This window comes from Humulus lupulus, chromosome 3, assembly GCF_963169125.1.
Source record: "Humulus lupulus chromosome 3, drHumLupu1.1, whole genome shotgun sequence".
NCBI classification, from domain to species: Eukaryota; Viridiplantae; Streptophyta; class Magnoliopsida; order Rosales; family Cannabaceae; genus Humulus; species Humulus lupulus.
In genome coordinates, this window is record NC_084795.1 from 127,251,340 (window position 1) to 127,263,373 (window position 12,034).

At 44.0% G+C, this 12,034-nt stretch overlaps 1 protein-coding gene across 1 annotated transcript in view; it reads left to right on the forward strand.

Annotated features, from left to right (window-relative positions):
• Positions 1-2,355: 2,355 nt before the first annotated feature.
• The window catches only part of LOC133825025 (kinesin-like protein KIN-UA), a 40,122-nt gene continuing 30,443 nt past the window's right edge, over positions 2,356-12,034 (forward strand). Inside the window, exon 1 of the mRNA XM_062258027.1 lies at positions 2,356-2,537. Within this exon, the coding sequence (XP_062114011.1) occupies positions 2,356-2,537 (182 nt within the window). The remainder of the gene's footprint in view (positions 2,538-12,034) is intronic.

Here is a 12,034-nt window from a genome sequence, read left to right on the forward strand (position 1 = left end):
AATCGCCAACAAAAGACAAGGGGCCAAAGAAAGAACCCGCCAAGGCTGCCAACGGGTCGGAGAAACCCAATGGCAACAGCAAAGGCAGCGGGAATGGTAATGGTAGGAGTGGTGGAAAATGGGCAAGCAATGAGCCCTCATCTCCTGAGAATAAATGCCCCAAGGGCAATCGATACGAGCCGAGATTCACCAACTACACGGCACTTGTCGAAAGTCGAGTGGAAGTCTACCAGGCGACTAACTCTAACGTGCCTTATAAACAACCCGCACCTATAAGGAAATATATCTCCAAGAGATATACAACGAAGTTCTGTCATTTCCACAATGACTACGGGCACTACACTAACAAATGTAACCAGTTGAAAGACGAAATTGAGTTCCTCATTAGGCAAGGACATCTAAGAAGGTATGTGCGAGCCGCAGGAGGGTCTCAGTGAGAGGCTCAAGGTGGCAACGAGCAGGTGCCTACACGCCAATGCTCGCCACCTTTATAGCTAGCTCCTATAGCAGGCACTCTACTCACCATATGCAGCGGCCCACACCTTGCAGGGGACAGTGGGAAGGCAAGGGAACGATACGTTCGAACCCTACGCCACGACCAGGACAACGAGATGATGAGTGTGGAGGATCGAGCACCAAAGAAGGCTCGAACAGAGGAGGAGTTGATAACCTTCTCTGAAGACGATGCCCATCACGTACGATTCCCACAGTCCAATCCGCTGGTCGTGGACGTGCAAGTTGACAACATGACGGTGAAGAGAGAGTTGGTTGACACAGGAAGTTTGGTCAACATCCTATACAAGTCTTCACTGGAGAGAATGAAGCTGTCCATCAAGGACCTGGAGCCATGCAACCAAACCTTCTATGGTTTTTCCAGTGAAGGGCTCGCCCCAACTAGGTTGATTAGGCTTCCAGTTATAGCAGGTACTGCACCTGCTAACAGGACATTACTCACTACTTTCATAGTAGTTGATTGTTTTTCAGCATATAATGCTGTAATTAGGAGGCCAATTCTGGTCATCCTACGAGCCGTCACTTCAATATGGCACCTTGCCATGAAATTCCCAACAGACACAGGGGTAGGATGCATATTGGGAAATCAGTGGGAAGCAAGGGAATGCTACACGCCCTGATAACCAAAGCAAAGAAAGGTATGTCGAGAGATATTCCCAGAAAGGAGTTGCAAATGGCAGTTGATGTTCAGGCCCAGTCAGGTGATAATGTCACCAAATAGAGCATTTCCCAAAGGAGGATAGAGACTTGGATCCTCGCTTTGGGGATTTTGAGGAAGAAATAGGACCCATCGAGGACCTTGAAGAGGTCCAACTCGATGAAGAAAATCCGACCAGGGTTGTGAAAGTCGGTAAAAACTTAGAGACAACAACAAAACAAGCACTGGTGGAGTTTTTGAGGAAGAACCAGGAAGTCTTCGCCTGGTCACACAAAGACATGGTTGGAATAGACCTTGCAGTCATCAGCCATGTCCTGAACATCGATAAGAGTTTTCCACCGGTGCAACAGAAAAGAAGGCTGCTCAACAAAGGTAGATCAAAGGCCCTAAAAGAAGAAGTCGAGCAGCTGAAGGAGAATGGGTTCATCAGGGTGGCATTTTATCCATCATGGGTCTCTAATCCCGTACTAGTTCCCAAGCCGAATGGCAAATGGCGAACATGCGTAGATTTCACAGACCTTAATAAAGCCTGCCCTAAAGATTGTTTCCCACTCCCTAGAATCAACCAACTGGTCGATGCCACTGCAGGGCACGGGATTCTCTCATTCATGGATGCATACTCCAGATATAATCAGATTAGTATGCACCCACCTGATGAGGATCACACTAGCTTTCAGACTGACACTGGGCTTTACTATTATAAAGTAATGCCCTTCGGTTTGAAAAATGCTGGTGCGACTTACCAGCGACTGTTCAACCACATGTTTAGGGAGCTAATCGGCACAAACATAGAGGTCTATGTCGACGACATGCTGGTTAAGTCGAAGAAGGCAGAAGGGCATATAAAGGATTTGCAAGAATGCTTCAACATCTTGAACAAATATCAGATGAAGCTGAATCCCCTTAAATGCTCCTTCAGGGTAGGATCAGGGAAGATCTTGGGAGTTATAGTTAACTCAAGAGGAATTGAAGCTAATCCTGAGAAGATTAAAGCCCTGATCGATATGAAATCGCTAGCAAAGATTAAGGATGTTCAAAGTTTGACCGGAAGAATTGCCACTCTCACTAGATTTATTTCGAAATCAACGGACAAGTGCGTTCCATTTTTTAATCTACTTAGAGGAAACAAGAAATTTGAATGGATGGAGGAGTGCGAGCAGGCTTTCCAAGCATTGAAGACTCACATGGCACAACCGCCCATTCTATCGAAGTCGGTCGATGAGGAAACTTTATTTCTCTACTTGGCGATTACAGAATATGCTGCTAGTGCTGTCTTAGTAAGAAAAGAAGAAGGTGTCCAGAAGGCTATTTATTATGTGAGCAAAAGGCTAATTGGAGCGGAGCTGTGGTACCTACCTATTGAAAAGTTAGTCTATTGCTTAATTTTCTCGTCTAGGAAGATGCGGCCTTACTTTCAAGCTCACCCAATCAAAGTATTGACCGACCAGCCTCTACGGCAAGTTCTGCAAAAGCCAGAGGTCGCGGGCAGATTGTTAAAATGGGCGGTCGAACTTGGGCAGTTCGATATCTCTTACTTTTCGTGAGCTGCAATAAAAGGGCAAGCCCTGGCTGACTTCATTGCAGAGTTCACTGAACTCCCAGATAGCGAGCAGACCGAAGAGCCTGAGTCTCAAAACCAACCTCCCTCATGGAAGTTATTTACAGACGGCTCTTCCAATGATCATCATGAAAGGGTGGGGGTGATCCTGATTATGCCTGAAGGGCATCGATTTCACTGCGCAATCAGGTTTGACTTCACTGCTTCTAACAACGACGCTGAGTATGAAGTGTTGCTCGTTGGGTTACGATTAGCCAGGGACATGAATATAAAGGTACTTGACATCTACAATGACTCTCAGCTGGTGGTAAATCAAGTCATGGGAAAGTATCAAGCCCGAGGTTTAAAGATGGTTGCTTATTTAAACAAAACAAAGGATCTATTGGCGCAGTTTGACAAGTACACCCTTCAGCAAGTACCTCGCGACCAGAATTCAAACGATGATGCTTTGGCCAAGTTAGCAAGTGCAAAAGATGCTGATACTCTTAACATAGTGCCTGTTGAACGGCTATCTGTGCCTAGCATCCAAGCAAAGGAGACCACTCTGGTGATCCAGGTGGCGGATACATGGATGGCACCATACATAGAGTATTTGATGCAAGGCGTGTTACCTACGGACAGAAACAAAGCCATGACCCTTCAGCGTCGAGCTACTAGGTATATCCTGGTCGACGGAATCTTGTATAGAAAAGGATATTCAATGCCACTCCTCAGATGTATTTTGAAAGAGAAGGCCAAAGAATTGATGAAAGAGGTACACGAAGGCTTTTGCGGGGACCACGCTGGGGCGCAAAGCTTGTCAAAAAAGATCCTGAGGCAAGGGTATTTCTGGCCAACAATGAATGAAGACTCGATGAAATTCGTGCAGAGGTGCGACAAGTGCCAAAGGTTCTCCAAAATCCCATGAGCAGCCCCTAATGAGCTGAAACAGATGTAAAGTCCATGGCCGTTTGCAGTATGGGGTATAGATTTAATCGAATCGCTGGCCACAGGAAAGGGCGGCGTCAAGTATGCTGTGGTTGTCATTGATTATTTCACTAAATGGGCCGAAGCCAAGCCGCTCGCAACCATAACGACCAAGAAGGTATTGGATTTTGTGGTCAAAAACATCATTTGTTGCTATGGATTTCCAAGGAAAATCGTCTCAGATAACGACACGCAGTTTGATAGTGATTTATTTACGCACTTTTGTGAATGGCATGGGATTATTAAGAGCTTTTCTTCAGTCGCTCATCCCCAAGCAAATGGATAGGTCGAAGCAGTAAATTAAACGCTAAAGGATACTCTGAAGAAAAGACTGGAAGAAGATAAGGGGGCATGGCCAGAGTAATTGCCTGAAGTCCTTTGGTCGTATAGAACTTCCCACCGAACAGAAACATGCCATACTCCGTTTCCAATGGCTTATGGGTATGAGGCTATGTTGCCTGTTGAGTTAGATCCGCCGTCACATCAAAGGATCACGTACGATCAAGGCTCTAACAACCAACTATTGATGGAATCCCTGGACTTGGTTGATGAAAAATGTGAGCAAGCCAAACTCCGAGTAGCTACGTACTAGCAAAAAGTTTCCCGGTACTTCAATTCTAAAGTGCGTGAAAGAAAATTCAATATCAGAGATCTAGTACAGCGAAGAGTTTTCTTAAACACCCGCGACCAGGCTACTGGAGTACTCATACCAAACTGGGAAGAACCATACCAGATTGAAGAAGTCCTCCATCCAGGCACCTATAAACTTGCTCGCTTAAATGGAGATCTTGTTCCTCGCTATTGGAATGGAGAACACCAGCACAAGTACTATCAGTGAACAATTCTTCTTAAATAATTGGCTTGTATCAATTTTACTTCTTACAAGTTATGAAAAAGGGTTGGTCATTTTACGTGACTGATCGCTTATAAGTGTAAGATCTCATTGATCACTCGTACGGACACGTTTTGTCCTTTTAATACAAGAAATATAAGGGACTGTGCGCAGCCAGTCATTCTTGCCAATTATTGTATTTATTACAAGTATTTTCTCATTACTTGTGTTGTTTTGCTGTATTATCGTTTTAATTCCTTTGCTCCGAGCAGTAATGTTCGAATAGGTTTTGGTCAAGGCAAGTGACTAAGGACCTAAAGCTCCTCAATCACTTGGGGGGCATATAAGGCATCTAGTAAGCAAAGCATATCGAAAGGTATGTAGACACATGAGCAAAATAAGTGAAAGCATGCTAGGGTACTTAGTGTATTTTTCAAAATTTTGTATTTTGTTAAACCAAACCAAAGTACTATGCTAAGTTCGGTCATGCGAACAGATGTTATAATAAAATGCAAATATTATAATATCAAAATGAATTCTCTTACACCGCGAGCAGTGACTGCTCGGATGTAATTGTTCAATAAAAAGAGAAAAGCTACCCGTGCAACAATAAAAGTTAAAACATAAAATTGTTTTTACATCATGGCCCATAGGTCATGTAATTAAAAAATAAAAAGATAAAGTTATGAAGTAGCCGTGGATCCTGTGGCAATTTCTGCTTCTGATCGACTACATCTCCAGCTTCTTCTCGGGCACCCTTAATACCGGTCGCTAAAGAAATCTCTGGAGACCTTGGAATTGTTTCCTCTTCCAGACGAGAAACATACCTAGAAAAATCCACCTCCCTGATATGGTCTGGAAGACAAGAGAAATTAGCAGTTGGGTTGTTCTTCCAGAACAAGTAAAAGCACTCGAACGCCACCCCTTCATAGTCTTCAAGGTTGCGGGCATTCTGTTCCTCCAGTGCAGCAATTCCTTGCGGCTTATCTCCAGCTCATCTTGAAGCTTGTGGGCTTCCCAATAATTTATAAGCAAAGTCTCATTATACTTCTCCTTGGATGCAGTGATCTTGGCAATGCTTGCCTCCTTCTTTTTCAACTCTTCTTCAAGAGAAGCGATTTTGGCCTCAGTTACCTGCAGTGCCTCGAGGTGCTTCGCCTTAGCCTCCCTGAGGGCCTCGATATGCTTCACCTCGGCCTCCTTAAGGGCATTAGAATGCTTCGCCTCAACCACCTTCAGCCGCTCAGCATGAGTAACTTCAGTCGCTCAACATGAGTAACTTCAGTCGCCTTGAGTTGCTAGGTGTATCGAGCCTCAGCAGCACTAAGCTGATCGCTAAGTCTCTTTTCGAATTGAGTGGTCAGGGTCCTCGAGTAGCGCCAACCAGAAGTCATGGTACGAACTCGCTGCAATCAGAAAGAGACAAAGCTGTTAGTAAAGGCAAATCGATAATAAAATTCATAAAGTACAATAAAGAAAGCAACTTACGGCAAGCACTTCGTTCAATGCGCGGTTGAAGACTTGGTTAACCACCATGGAGCCTGTCTCCTGAATCGTCTCCCGGCTGTGGTGGTGCTTGGTTATTCTAGACAACCTATCTTTGGCTGAGTTGAGCACCACACTCGTGAGGTCGTCTCCCGAGGCTTCTTCCCAGCGACCAGCCGACTGCTGGACGGTGAATGTTGGAGGCGTAAGGTCGACTGGAGCTGGAGGAGGAGTCTGTCCTACCAGAGATGGGGGATCTGGGTTTATTGGAGTTGGAGGAGTTGCCTCCCTAGAAGGAGCTGGTGGAGGAGTTGTCTCCTTCGTTGGAGTAGACGCAGGAGGGTCGTCTGTTCAAGATTTCTTCGCGGGGGGATTGCTGTAGCCCTCCCCAGACTGGCGCTTATGGGACTTTTTCTTGCTCGACGATTTGGTGTACAAGTCAAAAGCACGTTCGGCAGGCATGTATGTAAAAAAGAAACAAGGGAACAATCAGTCAATATGATAAAAGGAACTTGCTAAATTTAGGAAACAAGGGCAGAGAAATTGAAAGTATAATACCCGAGCTATAATTACTGGTCGATACACTATTTACTTTACTAGTGCTACACTCACTCTCTGGCCTGGAGAAGGTGGGTATTTAAAGTTACCATCCCCGTCGAATAGGTTCTGAGGCCTTCTTCTTGCCTTTCCCTGGAGGGACCAGTGCAGCAGCAGGTCGCGGGGGGCTGGATGGTTCATTAATGGTCACCCCTGTTGCCCTCCTCGGTGGAGGTTGTGAAACATCTTGTTGTTGCTCGGGGACTTCAGTGCCGGTGGCACTCCCCGCAGTAGATTCCCTCACATCCTGGTGAGGCTCCAGAAGGCCGACCAACCTCAGATTAGCCTCGGTGATCAGCTGTTTGACACTTTTCTCTATGTCGGTCATGCTGGCCAAAAGGGCTGATCGGACCTCCATGTTTGGAGTAGGAGCTGGTCGCAGCCATGGGCCTGAAATACACTAAATCTCTAAGGAAATGCCGGAAGAATCAAAGGAAAATAATAAACGACTAGGAGTGCAAAGGTATTACCTCCTTGTGTGAAGGCCAAGTTGTTTGCGACCATATCGGTAGTCAGAAAGTACTCAAGATGGTACTTCCCCACGTTGGATATGCCTGGTGGCAGAAATTGAAGAACCCCGTGTTCTCTTGGTTGGGGTTGAATTTTAGGTCGAACAGGTAGTTGACCTTGTGTGGCATGGGGACCGGCCACTTCTTATGACTATAAAGGATATAGAGTGCAGAGAGCATTCTATATCCATTAGGGGTTATTTGAAAAGGAGCGACCCCGAAATAGTTGGCCACTCCTTGGAAGAAGGGATGGAGATGCAGGGTCGCCCCTGCCTCAATGTGGTACCTCGACCAGGCGCTGAAGGTGCCTCCAGGAAGATTCGCCTGTTGGTCTCTGGTGGGTCAGACTAGGGTCACCCCAGGGAGCCCGTACTTCTTGATATAATTAGTGATCATCCTAATCGTTACTCGACTAGGAGGGGCGACATACCACTCGACATTTGGTCAAATGACGTTTCTAAGTTGGGCTTGAGCTTGGATTCCTGGCTCGGGAGTACTCTCAACTCTATCGCTGGTCGAGGGAATTTCCACGTGAGGGGCAGGCTGGTGTTCAGAAGGTTTTGATGTTTTCTTTTTCTGGGCAGTGGATTTTATTCTACCTATGGCTGAAAGGTTTGAATGAGGTCTGTTAGGTGGAGTTCAAGAAAAAGGGATGTCCGGAATGAGTAACGACGACTATTCTTCGTCCACGAGTAGTTGAGCGAGTAGGTCGTTGTCAATTGGTCTCTCACCTCCCCATGGATCTTGCATCAAAATCTACGAATAGAAAAGGGGAGATGAGAACTTGGAGTCTAAAGACTTGTGTTGAAAGTGAGAATAACGTTGCTCGCATATAAAAGTTAAGCTTTAATACGACCAACAACATTCTAGCAAAAATGCTAAGTCTCTTATGAGTAGTTTGAGAAACGGATTAAAAAGCAGAAGTAAAAATTTTTTCAGAGAAAACTTTTTTGATTCCGAAAGGGCGAGAAAAATCCAGTTTTTCAACTAGCTTAAAAAAATCAAATTTTTACTTCGATTTTACACCCTAAATCTACAATCTCGACTACCAAACTGACTCCTAACTCCTATGAAATGTTATTTCACTACCTTATCAAGCATCGATGAATATGCCCATTACCCCGAGACAGTTTTGGTCAAGAACAATCAAGAACATAGATATGAAACAAATAAAAAATGATTTTGCATGGCAACTCAAACGGCTGAAAGGTTCGTAAAACTTACTTGGATGAAAGGTGGAGTATGAAAATGAAAGCTTTGAGCATCTGAACGGAGGTTCCTTAGATTAGTAGCAGGAGCTTTTGGGATGTTCTTGGCTAAAACGGTCGAAGTTCTTCAGAGTTCTTGAAAAATGTAAGGCAAGTGAAAAGTAAAAAGTGCAAATGTGAATTTGGGGTATTATTTATAGTTATTGAGACACCATAAAAGAAGTAATCATGAGATTACTTTTTTCAAAGTATGGGGAATTGTAATATCCGTCAGACAAGTTTTTGGAAAGCCGAAAAGACGTGATTGGACATGATTGGTTACTTTTTTCGAGAAGGCATGAGCGGCTCTGGCAGATTTGGTGGGGTAAGTGAAGAGTCAGTTTTCTAAGTTTACTTTATGCTGGTCGCAGTAAAGTAAACTTGGGGGGAAAATGTTTACCCAAAAATGACTGCTAATGACGTGGCAAGGATTTCTCACACGTGGTTGACACATGGCAGAGTCAAAATAAGACGGTGTTGTTCGATTATTGACCAGCTATACATTGCTTCGTCAAGCCAGACTATTAGATACGACCAGGCTGGTCGTATGATTCGATTTATTTCCTTAAAAGATTGTAATCCTGTAATAATTACATTGATTATTTCACCTTTATTGCCTTGATACGCGGATATTAAGGATAGTTAAGGCCCATTGGCCTAGGTAACCCCCCTTGAGCCTATAAATATGCATGAAATACCTCAAGGAGGGGGCTTTTGATCTTTGAAGCTTTTTTCTGAATATTGAAAGAGAGAGTGCATAGTGCAATTATCCATCGTCTTGTTGTAATTCTCTCGAGATTTGTGAAACTCAAGAACCCTAGTTCTTTGATCACAAGATTGGGATTCGATATTAATAATAGCACTAAGTGGACGTATGTCATTACCATTCATTGGGGCTGAACCACTATAAATTGTTGGTGTTTCTTCTTTACCATTAGATTAAACACTTAATTGTCATCTCATTTCCGGTCGTATTTTTGACTCCGTGTCGTTGGCCAAATCAAGGGTCAACAACTAGTTACTTAGAGGAAGGCCCATGTGACTGCATCGTCACATGGCTAAGGGTGCGGAGCCCAAGTTCGTGACTCACTCATTAGTCACTTATCTGATTCAAGTTCGTGACTCCATAGTCACTTATCTGGTTTAAGTTCGTGACTTACTCATCAGTCACTTATCTTATTAGGGCTACACGCCCCAACATGATTATTAGAATCTCGATATTATCTAATTAGGGCTACACACCCCAGCGTGATTATTAGAATCTTGATATTATCTTATTAGGGCTACAAGCCCAGTATGATTATCATAATCATCATTTGATATTGTATACATGCAGTAATGAGTTTTCTTGCTGAGGCTTGGCTCACGGGTGCTATGTGGTGCAGGTAATGGGAAAGAAAAGCTCACCCAGCCTTGAGTGGAGAGCTTAGGTGGCGATGTGTACATAGGCAGCTGCTTGACCACCATGGCCAAGGTGTTTCTTAGAGGAACTAGGGGTTAACCCTATTTTTGCCGCTTAGGTCGGTGGGTTGTAATTTTTACACTGTAATGAATAGTTTGTATTGTAAATAACTTGTAAACGCTTTTATGGGCCCATGTACAATTTTATGTTTTAAATAAAATTTATCCTTTCCTTTTGATTAAGATTTTTCACCTTAGCATAGTAATGACACCTAGATGCACGTTTATAACCAAATGACTCGTTTAGCGAGTTAAGCACGATTTAAAGTTCACAGTAACGGTCTTGGAGTAACCAGGGCGTTACAAATAGCTTAACCAAAGATATAGTTTTGTTTCCTAGAACCTTGACCTTCCTATCTAGTATCTGGAATAGTTGTTCCTCATAGGATAGATCTGCCTCAAGCTTCAGATCTTTGCAACTCAATACATAAGTCACGTCTGACACACATTTCTGAAGGGCCAAAATGTGAAATACATTATGTACGACCGATAGTGCCAGAGGTAAGGCCAATCGATAGGCCACCTGACCAATCATCTCCAAGATCTCAAATGGTCCCAAAAATCTAGGGCTCAACTTACCCTTATTCCCAATTCTCCTCACCCCTTTCCATGGTGAGACTCTAATGAGGGCATAGTCTGCCACTTGGAACGCCACATTCCTGGGTTTTGGACCAGCATAACTTTTCTGCCTGCTCTTAGAAGCGAGCATTCGAGCTCTGATCTTCTCAATAGCCCCATTGGTCCTCTGAACCGCCTTATGACCCAAGTATTTCCTTTCTCCTGTCTAATCCCAATGAATGGTAGATCAACATTTCCTACCATACAACATCTCATAAGGAGCCACCCCAATGGTCGACTGATAGTTGTTATTGTAGGAAAAATCTTTCAAAGGAAAATACTTACTCCAGGACCCATCAAAGTCCAGCACAGATGCTCGCAGAATGTCCTCTAATATCTGAATCGTCCTCTCAGATTGTTCATCTGTCTAAGGATGATAAGAAGTACTAAACTTCAGTTGCATACCCATAGCCTTCTGCAAACTTTCCCAAAACTTGGAAGTAAATGTGGGGTCCAATCTGACATGATTGACCTCAGACCTCCATGAAGGCGTATTATCTCTCTCACATAGAGATCTGGATACTGGTCAATTGTATAAGTTGTCCTCACTGGTAAGAAGTGAGCTGACTTGGTGTATCGTTCCATGATAACCCTCATCGAATCATGTTGACCCACAGTCCTAGGTAACCCTACCATGAAATCCATCGTGAACTCCTTCCATTTCCACTATGGGATGTCGAGTGGCTGTAATAGCCTTGTTGGCATTTGTTGCTCAGCCTTGATCTGTTTACATGTCAAGCACTTAGCCACATATTCTGTCACATTCTTCTTCATCCTAGGCTACCAATACATCGATCTCACATCCTGATACATCTTTGTGGTGTCGGGTTGCAAAGAGTAAGGGGTAGTATGAGATTCTTCTTTAACAGTGCAGACTGTAGCATGATATTGGCCAACTGGCCAACTAGCGACTTTATTCCAGCTCTGGTCATATCCTCTACCAACTCTTTGGATATCAGTCTTGCACTGAATATTTATCCCGGACCCTTCCGACTTAAGGCATCTACCACCACATTGGCCTTCCCTGGGTGATACTGGATTTCACAATCATAATCCTTCACCAACTCCAGCCAACACCTCTGTCTCATGTTCAGGTCTTTCTGTGTGAAAAAAAAACTTCAGGCTCTTTTGGTCAGTGTATATCTCACACTTCTCCCCATAAAGATCTTGCCTCCATACCTTTAGTGCAAAGACCACTACTGCCAACTCTAGATCATGAATGGGTTATCTCTGTTCATACTCTTTCAAATGGCGTGATGCATAGGCAATCACCTTCCCTAACTGCATAAGAACACAACCCAAACCATGATATGATGCATCACAGTATATCACAAACTTCTCCTGATCTGTTGGAAGACTCGGAACTGGAGCTGTGATCAATCGCTACTTCAACTCCTAGAAGTTGTTCTCACACTTATCTGACCATGCAAACCTTTGATTATTACGTGTCAGTTCAGTCAATGAAGTAGCAATCCTGGAGAACCCTTCCACAAAAATCTTGTAGTACCCTGCCAATTCAAGGAAGCTCCTAATCTCTTAGGCGTTCCTTGGACTTGGTCAATACATGACTGCCTCAATCTTAGCAGGGTC